Here is an 18,565-nt window from a genome sequence, read left to right on the forward strand (position 1 = left end):
TCTCAATCCATGGAGTGTGTATATCTGTATTTCAGCTGTCCCAAAGCTCCAGGGACCAATCCAACGCCTACTGAAGTCAATAGAAAGTCTCCTGTTGACTTCAATGGATGTGGGATTGAGTCCCGACTCAGGAGCATGGAGGAGAAACATTCTCAGCCATCAGTATTACAAAACACCAAATATGTAAAAGGTGACAATTTCATAATTTTCCCTGGCATTGTTTTCTTAAAACTTTAAAACAGTGTTTCTCAAAATGTTCTGTGGGCTTGCTTCTCGCAGCTCCCCTTGGCTGGAAATGGCAAACTGGAGACAATAGGAGCCACAAGGCTCCATGACTATGGATCTTTTAGGTAAACAAAGTGGTGTGGGCCCACTAGCAGCTTCCCAAAGCAGCCCTAAGTCCACTTTGAGAAACACTGCTTTAAAATAGCTAATCTATCCTGTTCCAGAGCCATGTAATAATTTCAATGTGTCCTATTTCTGGGAACTAGCTATAAGGAAATGTTTTTGTTATGGTGCTTAATTAATGCAAAGTTGTCATTCCTGTACAGTGTGGCAGAAGAGGAGACCAAACATACTACAACAACAGTAACAGACACTCAGGGAGAAGGGGATGACAATGCTGCATTCTTGGAGAGATTGGCAAGAAGGGAGGAAAGACGCCAAAAGCGTCTTCAGGAAGCCCTGGACCGTCAAAAGGAGTTTGACCCAACAGTCACAGAGGAGGGTGTGTCACTACCAAGTGGGGGAGAGATAAACAATGTGGCGGAAAATGAGACCATGGGGAAAGAGGAAAAGATCGAAACTCGCCGAGGCCGTTACGAGATTGATGAAACTGAAACTGTCACTAAATCGTACCAGAGGAACAACTGGAGACAAGATGAAGATGGAGAAGAAAAGAAAGAAGAAAAAGATGAGGAGGCGCAGGAGGAAAAGCCAGAACAGAGAACCATAGAGGAAAATCAGGTAGAAGTAACAACAGAAAAGAAAACAATAGACAAAGAAGAGGGAATGGTGGTATTAGAAGTAAAAACCCTACATGTCAATGCAGAGGAACACAAAGCAGAGAATGATACGAGTGTCCTACTTGTAGGGGAGCCAATGGCAGAGGTGGAGGCCATAAATCTAACTGTAACTCTAGATCAGGAGAAGCTTAGGGATGAAGAAGAGGAAAAGGCTGAGGAAGAAAAGAAGAGAACAGAGGAAAGGGAAAAGCTTGAGGCAGAAGAGAGGGAGAGGGTTAAGGCAGAGGAACAAAAAAAGGCTGAAGAAGAAAGAGAGAGAATTTCAGCAGAAGAGAAGAGAGCAGCCCAGGAAAAAGAAAGGATTGAGGCAGAAGAGAGGGAGAAGATTCAGGCAGAGGAGCAAAGGGCAGCTGAAGAAAGGGAGAGGACAAAGGCAGAGGAGGAGAAGAGAGCAGCTGAAGAAAGAGAGAGGGCTAAGGCAGAGGAGGAGAAGAGAGCAGCTGAAGAAAGAGAGAGGGCTAAGGCAGAGGAGGAGAAGAGAGCAGCTGCAGAAAGGGAGAGGGCTAAGGCAGAGGAAGAGAAGAAAAAAGCAGAAGAAAGGGAGAGGGCTAAGGCAGAGGAGGAGAAGAAAAAAGCAGAAGAAAGGCAGAGGGCTAAGGCAGAGGAGGAGAAGAAAAAAGCAGAAGAAAGGCAGAGGGCTAAGGCAGAGGAGGAGAAGAAAAAAGCAGAAGAAAGGCAGAGGGCTAAGGTAGAGGAGGAGAAGAAGAAAGCAGAAGAAAGGGAAAGGGCTAAGGCAGAGGAGAAGAAGAGAGCAGCTGAAGAAAAGGCTAAGCTAGAAGAGGAGAAATTAAAGGCAAAACGAAAGGTAGAAGAGAAAAGAATTGAAGACAAAAAAGTAGAAGAAAAACAGGTAAAAGAGAAGAAAATAGAAGAAAAACAGGTAAAAGAGAAGAAGGTACAACAGGAAAAACCTCAAGCAATCTCCCTAAGAAAACAGGTACAGTAAACATTTTGCACCAAAATAATGAAGCCTGTGATATGTGAGAAATGTAATGCAAGACAAAAATTGGATTGGAATTTACTCACAATTGTGTCCCTATGTTTAAACTACTAACTCTCTGTTCCATCAATATTTGATTTCCTTTTTACTAAAGCTTCTTGCTTCTACTTATCAATAATGCAGTGCATGGCACACTTAAGCTCTCCCACCCTGGCTCTGAGATCCCGCAAAGGAAAACCTTGCATGCCAAGATCTCTACACAATTTACCGCTGCCTTTTTCTGTTGCTTTAAGCCAGCCTAGTGCAGTAATGCCCGAGGGATGACAAAGCACAGTTCGTCACAGGAGATATGTGGGCACCTGGGAAATGGTGTGTGAAGAATGCTGACTAAAAATGTATGTTGTTTGAAGCAAGCAAAGCTGGGGGCGCTCTCTGCTGGGATATGTGAACACACTGGCGCACAAGGGAGAAGTAAGCGCAAAAGTCCAGAGGGGGTATGGGATCACTGTCCCTTGTGAGGGGAAGAGCAAGCACAGCTGCACACGGAGCAGATGTGGGCACGGCAGCACCAGATGGGTATGTGAGCACAGCTTTGACAAATGTGAGTGGACAGGGCTTGTTGCAGAATGACATTTTCATCTTAAAAATAAAAAGGGGGAAGAGAAAGAGGTTAAAGTGGAAGCTAAAAAGGAAAAGTTACCAGATGAGAAACTTCGACCTACCTTCACAAAACCGCAGGTAATTATGAGCTACAAACATGGATGCTATAAGGAAATGTGCAGGGATTGAAACAAATTCAGCAGGGGCCTTTAGCGTAAAGGCCTGGACCAGCAAAACACTCTAGCACAATCTTCACATTAAGCAGGTGGGTAGTCTCATTGACATCAATAGGGATGGGACTAGTCATGTGCTCAGTGTTAAGTATATGGTTAATTAACTTGTAAGTGGGGGCCTTGAGACCAAATGCTGTTTGTCTTACTTAAAATGAGTGCTCCTATGACTTCAGTGGGGACTCAGTCACATAAGTGATGCAAGCAAGATTTGGGCCCTGAAGAAGAATTTCTCAGGATTATACAAACTAATCATCCTTCCCTGGTTTTCTCCACTTTACTATGATGAACTTTCCTCTTGTGACTGAGATCTACTTTCGTAATAATCATGGATATCTCCAGGTCCCTTTGGCCACTTACCTGATCTAACTAATGATATCTCTTCCCCCAAATAATCCAGTGCTTAATTATATAAACCTTGCAGACCCAAGATTCTTTTTTTGTTTTAAAGAGAAATTCTGCAAAATTTACTGCATTGCATTTCTACTGTAAACACAGGAGCTGGTGCCATGGTGTTTTACTGTATGGTAAGTAAATAAGATTGGGAACCCTTTATAGCCTCAGACTGGTAATTGGCAGTCAGGGAGCGGTGCTGAGCATTTGTGCAGTGTACCCCTTCTGGTACAATCCTGCAAGGTGCTAAGTTCCTCAACCTCCATTGATTTTAAAAAAAGCTGATGGTGCTCAGGGCCTCTTAGGATTGTGCCCCTTTGGGATTGAGTACATCCAGGTGGAATAAAGTAAGCCATGGCTCTGCTGGCTGAATATTTAGTAAAGGAGGGATGACCTGCCTGGAGAACCTGAGGCTAGATCTTCTCCTCCTGTAAATCAATGCAGCCCCATTGATGTTGCAAATTTGAACCTGCTGAAGATATGGCCCAACATCTTGGGGTGTAGGAAGGCAGCTACTGGAACTCAGTGTATTACAATTGAATAGTCCATCCTCAGTACTAATAGCAAAAGATGCTACAGACTTTTCTGGAGCGCAGTGTCTGGTTTTGGGTCCCTCATTTGAAGATGGACATGGGTGAGATTCAAAAGAACCACACAGGGCAATGAAGAAGTTAGAAGAATGTTTGTAATTCATAGGAGGCAGGATTGGTAAAACTAGGCTAAGTTAGCTAGCAAAGGAGAACAGTTGAAGGACTCTTGCTGGAGATACAATCGTGACGGTTAAATTAAAAACGGAACAGATTGCCTCCCAATACAAAAAACCGAGCAAAGAGTTATTCAGCTAAATGAGGGCAAGACCGGGAGCGATCAAAAGACATGACAAACTGATGACACATCATTAGACTAAATGAACAGAAATAATTGTTTCAGACTAGTTCCTAGAAGTTAGGAGTCCACATCTTCAAAGTCACTACTCTTGCCATTAGCAATAATAGGCTTGGCTGCTGGTGGCCACAGTCTCAAGGCCAAAGAATGGATGGAAAGCAAATAAAAGCAAAACATTCCTTCACAAGAAGGAATCAGCCTGTGGAATTTACCAGCACACAAAGTCAGATCACATTAGAGATACTTTGAAAAGGTATCTGGATAAGTATGACCTGTAATTTCAGCTTCACTCGGCCTGGCTAGATTTTGGTCCTGAACAGCGCTGAGTGCCCTCAGTTCTCATGGAAGTCAGTGGGAACTGAGGATGCTCAGGATCTAAGAGGGCCTCCATGAGCTTAGGCTGCAAGAAGAAACACAGACAATGGCCAAGAATCTCAGAAGGGATGAGAGATTTTGCTTTCCTCAGTTTTTGGGTGTTCTACCTGAGACACCCTTTAAAGGACCTCATTTTTGGAAAGTACTTAGCACCCTCTTCCCAAAAGGTGTCTTGAATTGAACCCCAAAATCATAAGAAGGAAGAACAGCCCTATTGGTTCAAACCAAAGGTTCATCTAGCCCAGTATCCTGCCTTCCGACAATGGCCAGTCCCAGGTGCCCCAGAGGGAGAGAGCAGAACAGGGAATCACCACCTGATCCCTCCTCTGTCACCCATTCCCAGCGTCTTGCAAAGAAAAGCTAGGAACACCATTCCTGCCCATCCTGACAAATAGCAATTGGTGAACCTAAAATATTGGCTGTTGATTTTTGGCTTAGGATGAATTGTCACTATTGCAAAAAAATGAAGATGAGCAGCCTTTCACTACTTTCCTGCCTTGACAGTGATGCTGAAAATTCAACAAAGCCTGTGTTGTAATACAGTATGCAATTATTAATATAGTTAAGAGACTGTAAGCCTGACTAGTTCGGGGGGCATACTTTTCCTCACAGTTAAATCAGATTTATGCCAAAGTACCTGTGCTATATTGTGTACATCCACTGTTAGTAAGATCAGAATCTGCTCTTCACAGTATAGGTTTCACTCAACTTAGCAGCCAAAAGTCTGGCTGCTTCTTTGAATTGTCCCAAAGTTTGGGTCTGCAAAACTGGCCTGGAAAGTTCATCAGAACAAGTTTTTCTCATGACACAAGACTCCTGGTATTTCCTGCTTCCAGTTTGGCTAGACATGTGCAAAAGCAGCTTTTTCTCATGGTATGTAGGTATCTTTGTTTTGATAGAGTTGGGCCCCAAACCTAAATCTTTGGAGTGCACTTTCCAGTTTGGGTAGACAGACACACACAAGTTCTTCTTGAGCTAGTGCACTAGAAATAGGAGCATAGCCAGTGGTAGTACAGGCAGGAGCTTGGGAACATACTGAGGGGCCTACTCAGGTGGCTAGCCTGAGCTGCAGCCTGTGCTACCCTGCTATTTTTAGTACACTAGCTTGAGCAGAGTCTGTGTGCCTGTGTATCCAAGCTGGGACTCATGCACCCAGCTGCCACACAGACATAGCTGGAGATGCCCACAGCTTGCAGGGTGTTCAAAAATTGAAGCCAAATCTAGAACTGAAGTTTGCAAAAGGCTCCAATCTTTATAACTGACAGAACCAAAACTTTGGGGTGGCAATGTTGCCTCTCAAGCTCTAATGTGCATTCCTAACAGGAACCTGGAGATGGAGAGATGTGCAAAAACAAAATATTTTAAAAAGAAGTTACCCAAAGAATTTACAGTCCTCAGAAAAAGTTTCAGCCATGTTCAATTTGATTTTGGGTTCAAGCTCTGTGGGATGAGATGGGCTGTATTTTTTGAAGGCACTACCACAGGTTGGAACCAACTCCCCTGGTGTCAGTAGGCGCCTTTCCATTCATTTCCGTATCAGATGGATTATTCCCCAAATCAATGAAATGCGGCAGCAGGCACAAAAGTTTGCTTCTGTCACTTTTAGGGTGCATGGCTAGGAAAGGGGCTCTTTCTGCTTCTCTTGAAGTCAGTGGTTGTTTTGCCATTAAAATTAAAAGGAGCAGGACTAGACCTTGAAGTATTTCTCTAATAACCTATTTCATCTTCCTTTTTGTGAGTGATAGTGCCTAGTAGTGGTGTTATTTGTGTGTTTGTGCCCCGTGCTCCGTGCCCCCTTTAAATCATTTAAATCAAACCCTGGTAGCCTTTGGAAAATTATCCCCTAACCTTAGTTAATTCTAAAAGCGTGTTTTTAATATTGGTTTTCTTCACCATCCTAATTAAGGTATAAGATGCAGTACATGTCCCATCTAGTTGCCTGCACTTGAGGCAGCTGACATGTTGTCTTTTTAGTGAGACCTGGAAGGGACTTGATCAAAATCTCATAAAAGGAAATTCAGCCCTTTCAAAATCGCAACACAGAAGTCCTGGCATTGGAAATCCTAACGCGATCAACACCCTCGCTCTCAAAATGACTCGGAAAAGGATTAAGTAATGTAGTGGATTGCTAATGAGCCAGAGCTTTTTGCTATTATTACATCACTGGTTCAAATCTTGCCCAGCTTGGGAGGGACCAAACACTGTTACAAACTGGGGATGGCTCATTAGGCTGAGGAAATGATTGTCTCAGATTAGTTTCTAGAATATAGGAGTACACATCTTCAAAGCCATGACTGGCCACTAGCAATAATAGCCTTGGCTGTTGGTAGTCATAACATCGAGGCCAAAGCGTGTATTGTTATGGAAACTGAATTCTCTTCTTATCTGTAAAGTGATTCCATTTGGTTATAACTGAGGGTATGTCCATACTGCATAAAACGGTGTGTTTTTAACTTGCATTATCGAATTAACCCCAGTCTGCCCTATAGGCTCAAACTCAAGCTGTTAACCCAAGTTAACAGCAAAGACATGGCCACTCCACTTTTAACTCAGGTCAGCATCTGAAGTTAAAGCCTATAGCGAAGCCTGGAGTTGAAGTTGAGCTGCTTTCACAGATGAAAAGATGAGTGGCTGCATCTTCATTGCTATTTTAACCTAGGTTAGCTAACTCACATTAAGAAATTCCTTTTTTTTTTCAGCATAGACATACGTTTAGGCTCATTGGCAGGGTGGGGGAAGCTTGCATTGCTGTTGCTTATTCTAAAGACAGAGGAGTTTTATCTTAGCCCTGGTCTACACTAGAGAGTTATTTCAAAATACCTCCCTCCCCTTACTTCAAAATAATATGCAGAGCATCCATGCTATCCTGGGCTGGTTATTTTGAAATCTGTACTCCTGTTTTCCTTGGGGAATAATGCTTATTTTAAAATCGTTATATCGTGAAATTGTTACTTTGATTTTACTTATTTCAAAATAATCTCCTAGTGTAGCCATGCTCTTGGAGTTGCATATCTGTCATCTTTCATCTGTAGCATATTAATTCAACATATATATGAATACCGTCCCCCCCCCCCAACTTGCAGTTCATACCACTTGACAGCTGTCACCTGTGGTACTGGCATTGAATGAACAGCACTTAATGCCAGCTATAAGCAGAACAGGTCTAGTTCAGGCTGGGTAGTCCTTTCTGAAATGTAGCAAAGCTCAACATGAAAAAAAGATCTTCCTTGGGTTAACATTTGGTATTTTCCTCTGCTGCTATTCAAAGCTTGTTTTGGCTGCTGGTCTAGCTAATTTACTTAGTGGGAATAATTCTGTCCACAGAACAGAAGAACTAAAATCAATTGCCATATCCTGAACTTTCCATCAGCATCCAACCATGACTCAGCATGCTGGAATCAGGCCATCAGTGGTGATAATAAATAATTTTCAGCACAGAATTTTCTGGGTGGGGATTAGAGAGTGGAACTAGTACATAATGATTCTCAATGTTAGTCAGACTTATGTAGGGCAAAGGCTTGTAGGAGGGTGGTGGGGGACACATTCTTGCCTTAATGTTTTCAGAGGAAACATCTGCTTCTTTATAGGATTAAGTACTTCACCTTTTATGGTATCCTCCTCCACTGGTCACTGTTTAGACTGGGATACCGCCGATGATAACCCTGCTTACACATTTATCAACACAAATTCTGCCTCTGTATAAGTCTGCAACACATGATGGCAGCTGGCTCCCCAGGAGTGGGGTGGCAGCCGGGAGTCAGTATGCGCCAGGAGCCATCTTAAAAGCCAACTCCTGACATGCACTGGCTCCCAGGGAGCTGGCTGCAGGTGCGTGTAACTGCTTGAAATTTTCAGTGGTTACACGGTTACCCAATTACCTACTTTTTAACATTCCTAATACTAATAATAGCTGTGACACTGAAAGTCCTGGGTACCTCCTGATAGCACATACCTGGTTCATTGTTCAGTGTACTGGCTACATCCACATAGCACACGCTTACTTTATTGTATTCAATTTAAGATTGTTATTATTATTATTTGTACTGCAGTACTGTTTATGGCCTTAACCAGGGATTAGGATCCCATTGATTTAGTCCTTATACAAACAAAGATAATCCATGGCCCAGAATACTCACATTTTAATATTGAGACAGTATACCATAGGTAAAAAAACAGATGCATGAGCAGGAAGGGGATAGTGGGGCAAGGTAAGGGTGGAGATTGGCTAGATTGCATAAGAAGGTAAGGAGCCATGAGATTTCCAAGGACACAGAATATTTCCACACAGTGTAGATGAATTCAGTTGCCTCATATTTAACATAGATCGGAAGGCAAAGTTGGTCGTAGGCCACATTTTAGAACTTGGCAGGCTATTTCTGCCTTAGGACAGTTTAAAGACAGTTGCTCAGTTCCCCATTGACTATAGGAAACTTATTTTCCTTCTCAGTCATCTACAATGTCTAATTATGATTTTTGTTTTGTTTGTGGTTGTATGTTTTCTAATGTCTCCTGAGCAGATCAAAGATGACAAGGCTAATAAGGACAAAGCACCTAAGGAGGAGGTGAAGTCTGTCTGGGATCGTAAGAAGGGATTTCCTGAACCAAAGCCACAGAACGGAGAGCGTTTCCAGGAACTTACTACTCACAAACTTAAACATACTGAGAATACTTTTAGGTAAGATTCACATTAACACTGCATTTGTTTATAGCAGAGGACAGCTGTGGGGCTTGTTTCCTTTTATGGGTCTCTATTACAATACTTTTCACTGTGTAGTATAGAACGTCTATATGAGAGCTTCTATTACAGTTGGAAATATAGAGATAACTTCACTTGCTTTATTTCTTCCTAAAGCAAGGAATTATTTGAAAGTCCACATTTTTTCTTTTCTTCCCCCTCCCTAACCTGAGAGAGGGAGAAGTTGGGTATCTAGTCATTGGGCTTTAGTTCAGAACTTACCTGTATTTTCATTTTCCACAAAAAATGGCAACAAGTGATTGAGACTCCTAAGATGAATCTAAATGATAGTGCTGAGAAATAAAACTCCTTAGGACCAACTGAGAAATCTGAGGCTTAGATAAATATTGTCTGTCCCATTCCCACCAGTCCCACCTACCCTTTCCCCTCACTTTTGTAGAAGAATGGAACAATCCTAAGCATCATATAATGCATTTTTCTCATTGTTCTGTCATTTTTGGCTCTCACAAACCATCTTCTTTCTCCGTCTACGTAAAGGCTGGTAGTTGGCTTCTTTTTCGTAGCATCCAACAGGCACTTCTGAAATCTTCCCATAGTCTAGGATTTCAATACTGATTTCTTGATGTTGTCAGCAAGGGGCTGAGATTTCCAGAATGTGCTGAAAGCAAAGCAACTCAGGAACAAATCTGAAGAGGATGACTGCCAGTTAGTGTTTCCCAGTACAGAATATGCAGAAACAGCAGAGGAAATCCTCCCTACTGTATATTAAGAAAAGAAGATAGAAGTAGACCCTGAATGTACATGATTAAGAGAGAACCATTTCTTGTCAGTAAAAAAGTCAAACATTTATCATAGTGTGGACAAAATATTCACCCACATCTTCCAAATGCTGAAGTAAAAAAATTGCTTAAGGCTAAATTCGACTCTTGACTATATTATTACAGACCTGGAAAATAAGTTTCTTGTCTTCAGTGAAGTTACTGTGTATTTGCTCAAAGTTAACTGAAGGCAGAAACTGATCCATATAGCTGAAGGAAACCTTAACTTTTACACTGCTGTCTCTTGTGGCATGTAATTGTGCAATATTGTGGCTGCATTGCTGCGGTGTTTGGAATCTCTCTTTTCTTGGGTGCAGAACAGGGAAGAAAATAAAAGCCATACAAATGCTTGTTTGCCCTTTTTCTTGTAAGTAACATGCTGGTATATGATGTGTTGATCCCTTTGACTGGTATATTCATAAATACACTGCAAGGAGCAAGCACCGATGTAATAATTACTTATAGTAGTGGTGCCATTGGACACATATTTCTTATGGCAATGTGAATATATATATATTTTAATGTCCTTGATTATAAGACCTGGTTGAAAAATATCTGGTTTGGTATTTCCCTCTGTGGAAAAATTCAATGAAAAATCTAGTTTTGAGTTTATGAAAAATCAAAAACTCACACAGAAAACTTCAACTGAGCTTTGAAACTATGGATTAAATAAGAATACTTCCCCTTTCTCCTGATAAACTGAAGACTAATGCCCTAGCAATGTGCCTTAAAGAGATTTGTCAAACACTACATAATCCCTTAAAAAAGACATTTATCTCAGAAATCAAAGGATTATTTGTCTCTTTTATAACACAGAATATAGTGTTTGCTTTGGGTATGCATTTGCTGGTTTACTTTTTTTCGGCCTTTAATATTTATTTTTGGATACCTGAACTATTGTGCACAGATTAGTCAAGTATGCTTTTAGGAGCTAGAACATATCTCTGTTGGTAATATTCTCAATTACATAGTACAAATATGTATGCATAAGTGTGTATATATTATGTAGCTGGGTCTAAAATAAAAGGGTTCTTGAATAAAAAAAAAGTAGACATAAAAAATTGAAGTTAATGAGTTAGACTGTCTCCAAAAAGAGGGTGCAGTGGTGGCCCGTCAATACAGGTGACCTAGGCAGTCGCCTAGGGTGCCAAGAAAAATGGCCATTGAGGGCTTTGGAGGCAGGGGCGCCAATTGCACGTTTCGCCTAGGGTGCCAGTTGCCGGCAGCTTGTCTAGGGCCGCTCCTGAGAGGGTAACACTTATTTGTCTGAGGTACTGAGGCAATATGATGCAAAAACTATCCTTCCAAGCATATGGGACCCTCTGCTCTCACTGGAAGCAGAGATGTGCTTCTGAGTTACTTAACAGTAACAAGTGACCAGGACCAGATGGCATTCACCCAAGAGTTCTAAATGAACTCGAATGTGAAATTATGGAACTATTAACTGTGTTTGTAAATCCAGCTTACGTACCTAATGCCTGGAAGATAGCTAATATGATGCCAGTATTTAAAAGAGGGTATAGAGGAGATCTTGGCAATTATAGACCAGTAAGTCTTACGTCAGTACTGGGCAAATTAGTTATTATAGTAAAGAATAAAATTGTCAGACACATAAATGAACATAATTTGCTGGGGAAAAGTCAACATGGTTTCTGTAAAGGGTAATCATGCCTTACTAATGTACTAGAATTATTGGAGGGGATCAAGAAATATGTGGACAAGAGGGATCCAGTGGATATAGTAGATAGAGAATAAGAAAAAATATCTTATTGCCTCTATATAAATCCATGGTACGCCCACATATTGAATTCTGCATACAGATGTGGGTGCCTCATCTCAAAAGACATATTGGCATTGGAGAAGGTTCAGAAAAGGGCAACAAAATGATTAGGGGTTTGGAACACGTCCCATCTGAAGAGAGATTAAAAAGACCGGGACTTTTCATCTTGGAAAAGAGGAGACTAAGGGGTGATATGATAGAGATCTATAAAATCATGATTGGTGTGGAAAAAGTGAATAAGGATAAATTAAGGATAAATTATATACTTGTTCCCATAGTATAAGAACTAAGGGTCACCAAATTCAATTAATAGGTAGCAGGTTTAAAACAAACAAAAGGAAGTTTTTCTTCACGCAGCACACAGTCAACCTGTGCAATTCCTTGCCAGAGGATGTTGTGAAAACCAGAACTTGAGCAGGTTTCAAAAAAGAACTAGATACATTCAGGGAGGTTAGGTCCATCAGTGGGTATTAGCCAGGGTAGATAGAAATGGTTTTCCTAGCCTCTGTTAGAGTGCTGGAAATGGATGACAGGAGAGGGATCACTTGATGATTATCTGTTCTGTTCACTCCCTCTGGGTCACCTGGCATTGGCCACTGTTGGAAGACAAGATACTGGGCTAGATGGATCTTTGGTTTGAGCTAGTATGGCCATTCTCATGAGTTCCCCAGGCTACTTCAGCTCCCTGACAAAACCTGCTGAAGGTAGCACATACTCTGTGACGAACAAAAGATCTTATCAGGAGGTGCTTCTGTGTGCAGGTTCTTATGCTGCTGCTTCATTGAATGATGCAAACTGGCAAAGGAAAACTTGTGGCATGTTAACATGCTTCTCAATTCTTTTTCAGCCGCTCCAGCATGAAAGCAGCTGCAAATGCTGAGGATGGTAAACCAGTGTCCCAAGCTGAAGCCGGCAAACGACTAGAGGAGCTGCGCCGTCGCCGGGGTGAAAATGAGAATGAGGAGTTTGAAAAGCTAAAGGAGAAACAACAGGAAGCAGCTGTGGAGCTGGAAGAACTGAAGAAGCGGCGCGAGGAGCGTCGGAAGATCCTTGAGGAAGAGGAACAGAGGAGGAAGCAGGAGGAGGCTGAGAGAAAAGCTAGGGAAGAGGTAATGGCATAATACTAATACCGCAAAATCCGAAAGTTAGACCCTGTTCTGCGTCACTTGCTCCTGTTGGTCTTTCATTACATGATCACATAACGCTGTGCGGTGAACAGATACATCAGTGGAACTGCACAAAGAGAAAGGCTTTGGGTGGCATTTTAAGCTCAGGGAGAGTAGCTTGGGCCTAGACCCTCAAAGGTATTTAGTCTCCTGTCTTACATTGGAAGCAATGGGATTTAGAAGCCACAATGCCTTTGAGGCTCTGGATTTCACTATCTAAGGCAATGTTGTGTAGAAGGAAAAATAAAACCAAAAACAACTTGGAAGACCCAAAGCTACACTACTTTATTCCTGGATCTGCTACTCAAACAGACTCTTGGGCAAGTGGATTTATCTCTCTTTGCCCTTGCTTCCTTTCCAGTGCTTTGTCTGTCTCGTCTATTTAGGCTGTGACATCAGGGCAGGGACTGTCTGTTGCTATACAGCTGTACCTAGTGCAGTGCAGCCCCAGTTTTAGTTGGGAACTCTAGGTGCTATGTTACAAGTACTTAGCAGATAAAGATTGTTCAGTTTTCTCAGTCATATTCCTCCCTTTGCAGGCTGTACCACCATTGCACTAAACTTTTCATCTCTACTACTCATTAAGGCTGACACAGGCTGCAAAGCTGGGTCTTTCATCACCCGCCTGTACAGTGACACGTACTAATGGACAAAAAAAGGACACCATTTTTGTAACTTTCAACCTCAGCTGCAACTAAGTACAGAATATTTGGTATTACAGGGATCATGTGCACAGATGTGCTACTGAGACCCTGATCTAAGCCGGATGCACAAGGAGATCACCCCAAGGGGTGACATTCTAGTCCCATGCAAGCCAGTGGAAAAGCTCCCATGAAACCAGTGGGGTCAGGATTTCATCCACGATTGTCTTGAGAATCTTAACTCTGCTTTTCTCATCTTCTGTGTAGACATGTTATTAGGTGCAATGATGCAGCAACGTGGGCATTCGTTTATTTTGGGTGTGTTTTTATTATTATTATTGCACATCATAGCTTACTTTACAGAAATCTTGTTTCTGGGTGGGGAGGGACAAATGGGATTGAAGATATGTTTGCTGAGAGTGGGATTAACAGCTGGTGTGATGAAGGACTGAATCTCATTAGAAATAAATGTTTGTCTAGTTTAAAATTTTAGTACCAAAAAATCCATATGTTTGTGTATGTTTGCTCTACTAAATGGATCTCTTTAATGTGGATGTTCCAGTCTCCAGCACAGAAATTGGGGATCTAAACGGTAAATAAAATGAATTTGGATATTGGGGATTAAAGAGAATAGTACTTCACACTTACAAGAATATAAGCACGGCCATACTGGGTCCATCCACCCAGGTATCCTGTCTGCCGACTGTGACCAATACGAGATGTCCCAGAAGGAGGGAACACAATAGGTAATCATCAGATAGAGAAGCATCATGTAGGGAAGGGCCCAATCCTTTAGTGTGCTGAGATCCCTGCTTTCCCACAGAAGAACTCTGTGGCTGGAAAGGTCAGTCAACAAGGAGACAAATGACCAACTATGTATTCATACTGTCTTAGGAGGAGAAGAGGAGGCTGAAAGAAGAGATTGAAAGGAGAAGAGCTGAAGCTGCTGAAAAACGTCAGAAGATGCCAGAAGATGGCTTGTCAGATGACAAGAAGCCATTTAAGTGTTTCACTCCCAAAGGTTCATCTCTTAAGGTAAGTCTATAAATGGGAAGTAGAATAGGGACTCGAGCTAAAATCCCACATACAAACACCCCAAACTACTGAAAACACTTGAAATCTGAACCAGGATCTCAATCTGAATTTTGCTAATGGACCCCCACCCCTCTTAGCTAAAACCTTCACTCCGAATACGTTCAAACCTTGCAGTGCTTGCAATCCAGGTCACGATTTTGCAGTATGAGCCGCTCTGTAGAATGTTCGAGAGTCTGTGTATATATTGCCTAGACCATTTATGTGTGCGCGCCTACTGACCAGGGCCGGCCCGAGCCATTCTTGTGCCCTGAGTGCCCGGTGCATGTGCAGCCCCCACCCTGGGTGCACGGCGCATGCGCAGTGCCGCCCCCGGGTGCCCGGCAGCACCAAAAGTTTGGGGACTGCTGGCCTAGACTGTAGGCTACCCATTGTTCCTGATAATTAGGAATGTCCAAAGAGGGGCCTTTTTGATAACTACAGGAGGAAATTATCTTGGAAAATGTTAGTGTTCTAAGTGTCAAACTAATACTAGTATTTTAGCACTTGCTTCAGTGATGATATGTGGTTAGAGAAACAAGAGATGAATCAGAAATGATCTCTTCCTTTCTCCATCTTCAGTTCTCTTTCTCTCTAGTATTTATGAAGAACACTTGGCCACAGCGGACTCATATCATCTACATGCATATACTGTATATTAAATGTATTTACCAATAAATGAATCGCTCCCTAGGACAGAGAGCTACTATAAATTTAATCCACCACATAAGCCCCAACTACAAGTTGTTGAGCTCAATAGTGTATGCTTTGTAGCAGGGAAGAATAACTACTTCTGCACCAAGGATTACAGGTTGGCTTTCTCAGTGGCTTGTGTTGTGCAGAAGGTCAAATTAGATGACCTCAGTGATTCCTTGAGGCCTTGAAATATATGGGTGAATCCTGACCTCCTGCTGACATCAAGGGGAACATTGCCATTGATTTCCTGGGAGGCAGGTATTCATCTTATGAACTTGTACTGCCCTTTGTACAAGGAATGGGCTGAACTCCAAGGGTTATGACCATAGTTCCCTCTAAGGTGCATTCCTTAGGGGGAACTATGGTTCCCCAAAAATTCTCCACCTGCCCCCCTCCTTTGCAGAGCTGTGCAGCAGTGCACTGATGGAAAGTGAGCTGCTGCTGCTGCTACTACTGGTGCGGGGCGGGGGAGGCTTAGCTGGGCAGCTCTTTGCTGTCTCTGACTCCCCAGGGCTGTGGCCAGGGCCACATAATAACTGTCCAGCTGCTCCGGGGGCTGGAGCCAGGGCTGGGTGGCAGCAGCTGCTCCTCCAGCTGCCAGGGCTGGGACCATGTGGCGGCAGCAGCGGCTCCTCTGGTGGCTGGGGCCGGCCTGGGACCGTGTAGCCACGGCAGCAGCTCATCTAGCAGCCAGGGCCACGTGGCGACAGTGGTGGTGGCTGCTCCTCAGGTGGCCGGGCTGCCACGCAAGAGTAGCTGGGAAGTCACCGCACAGCTGTGGCCCCAGCTTCAGCCCTGGGGAAAGGGTGGAGCTGGGCTAGGGCCATGTGGTAACTGCTCCTGGGGCAGGTTGCGGGGCAGCTGCGGGAGCTGGACTTAGGACTGCAGTGTGGCTGTTCTGGGGGCCGGGCTATGGAGCAGCATGGGGGGGGGGGGGGGCCAGGGAGCTGCTGTGATGGTGGGGGATCAGGCTGCATATCTTCTGCCATCATCACCGGTGGAGTGGCGCTGGAGACACTTCATCCCAGCCCTCGAGTGAGTTGCCTTTCCCTTCTGCCTTGGGGGTGGGAGGAGCCTTTCTGAGGGAAGGTGCATGTCAGCCCTGCTCAGCCCCCTGAGCCCATTGCAGCCCACACAGCGCTACCTGCCACTTGTCCTGTTGCTGCTCTGCTGCCCTGTGTAGACAGCAACAACATGGCTCAGACACTGGGTGGAGGGTAACCTGGGCAGGGACCCAGCCAGGGGGCAGGCCGGGGTGTTGACTCCCACTGCAGTGTGCCACAGGCTCCCTTCACCACTGCAGAGTGGGGAAAGGAGCACCCTGCCCCGGATTCTGCCTGGCTGTGCCAGTGGGGGTCCATGCTATTTGTGCAGCATTATTCAGTGTGGCCATATTGCACTCCAGTGGTACCCTAAAGGCAGTGATCTCGCTTCTGTACTTGGGTGTTACCCCTACTGTAGGTAGGGGGATCCTTATCTTGTTTACAGCCAATGAAATGACTCTGTCTGTCCTCCCTCCCCCTCCCGCCCCCGAATAAAGCTCCCAAGATAGGGGCATTCTGGAGGAAAACTAGAGCAGTGCTGCATTGTGCTTATTCTTGGTTTCCTATGACTTCTATTGAACTGTGGTCAGTACAGACTTAGAGCAGCCTCGAGGCTAATCTAACATCCAACAGCAGCTGGACTTGCTTCTGGCAAGATGGAAAATACAGGAGGCACAAAGGGGGCTTAGATTCATCTTTCACTCTTCCAGCATTCCTGCACTGATGCACTGTGGCCAAGCCTTGGTATCCTAATAAAAGTTGAGACACGCTGTAGTTCTAACTTTTCTGCTGGATCTCATCCATCTGATGTTGCTCGCAAACCCTCTAACATCTTTGTGGTGTTTTGAATTCTGACAGTAATTCTAGAATCATTTGGACTGGAAGGGCGATCATCTGCTACATGTAGCTTGGGGAGGGTCTGGGAGAGGGCTATAAACAGAGGATGTTGACCACTGAAAATTTTGCAGCATTTTCTTTTTAGTTGACTTCCTATTAAATAAACATTTAAAGTCATGTACCTGGTTAATTATCCCTTGTTTTGGTGTTCTCACTTCCATAACGTTTTAATCTATCTATCTATCTATCTATCTATCTATCTATCTATCTATCTATCTATCTATCTATCTATCTATCTATCTATCTATCTATCTATCTATCTATCTGATATTTGTTAATAACTTGGGTGCCTCAGTGGCACCCATCTGAACAAGCACACATGACCTCAATATTGTGCACAAGACAAAACTCACTCCACACATGGATGGAAAATCTTAGAGGGAACACTGGTTATGACCTGCCCAGATAAGCTGACAGATTTGCTGGGTTCCTGGGGAGGGGGGCCCCAGCTCCACACTCCCAGAAAGGGCGGGACCAGGGCAGCCAGCGCTCAGTACTGCCCATACCACTCCACTCCTCCCCTCCATGCTACCCAGAGCATGCTGCCCAGGGCTCTACCACACGCTGCACAGGGCTTCAGCAATGGGAGTCCCAGACCCTTTGAATCACCAGGGCTCAGAGCAGTGGTCTACTTTGCTCCCACCCTCCCTGCCCCCTGCCCATCCTCAGGCCCTCAGCATTTTCTTTGAGAGTTATATCCCTCACAGTGCTCAGCTGCTGTTGGTGCTGGGTCCTGCCCCTCCCACCTGACCTACAGCAGAGCTCAGGGGTCTGATGCCCCCTACCCTCAGGCTTCCGTCAGCCCCTTCACCCATTATTTTAGGTAAAAGTCCAACAGGTCCCGGGCTACCAGGAGTTTTTGTTTATTGCCTGCTACTAAAGAGTTTATGAGTAGTTACGGCACTAGCAGCTTCTTTCTAAGCCCCCAGCTGCTAGAGATCAAGACCACTGTGCACGTTTCTCCTATCTGAACTTTTTCTCCTTGTGAGTACCAAGATGTCGGGCTGACTTTTATTAAATGTATTTCAGGTTTAGTAGTATGCCACTCAGGCTTCTAGCAGGCAAATGTCATGACTGATTTCTTTCTCTCAGTCTGAGACAGTTGAAAGGGTTTAGTAGAGAATTATTGAATAGAGTTGGATGCAGCTTCTTGTCCTCACGAAGCTTCCCTGTACAGCTATATATTAAAAACAAAATCTTTGGTAGATTGCTGAAACTCCCAAACTTTGTTCAATTTTAAAGACTATATTCACAGGGAGATGATAGCTGTGGTCTCAGTGGCAGGAGAGAATTGAGGGCTGTGAAAGCT

At 43.8% G+C, this 18,565-nt stretch overlaps 1 protein-coding gene across 8 annotated transcripts in view; it reads left to right on the forward strand.

Moving 5' to 3' along the window:
* The window catches only part of CALD1 (caldesmon 1), a 245,860-nt gene that overhangs the window by 208,995 nt on the left and 18,300 nt on the right, over positions 1–18,565 (forward strand). For 6 of the 8 annotated variants that reach the window (XM_075897320.1, XM_075897309.1, XM_025190909.2 and 3 more), the window contains 5 exons: positions 552–1,962; positions 2,620–2,703; positions 8,966–9,123; positions 12,590–12,851; positions 14,444–14,584. In XM_075897320.1, the coding sequence (XP_075753435.1) occupies positions 552–1,962; positions 2,620–2,703; positions 8,966–9,123; positions 12,590–12,851; positions 14,444–14,584 (2,056 nt within the window). The remainder of the gene's footprint in view (positions 1–551; positions 1,963–2,619; positions 2,704–8,965; positions 9,124–12,589; positions 12,852–14,443; positions 14,585–18,565) is intronic. The other 2 variants (XM_006135483.3, XM_014579693.2) reach the window with 1 other exon arrangement.

Source organism: Pelodiscus sinensis, chromosome 1 (genome assembly GCF_049634645.1).
Source record: "Pelodiscus sinensis isolate JC-2024 chromosome 1, ASM4963464v1, whole genome shotgun sequence".
NCBI classification, from domain to species: Eukaryota; Metazoa; Chordata; order Testudines; family Trionychidae; genus Pelodiscus; species Pelodiscus sinensis.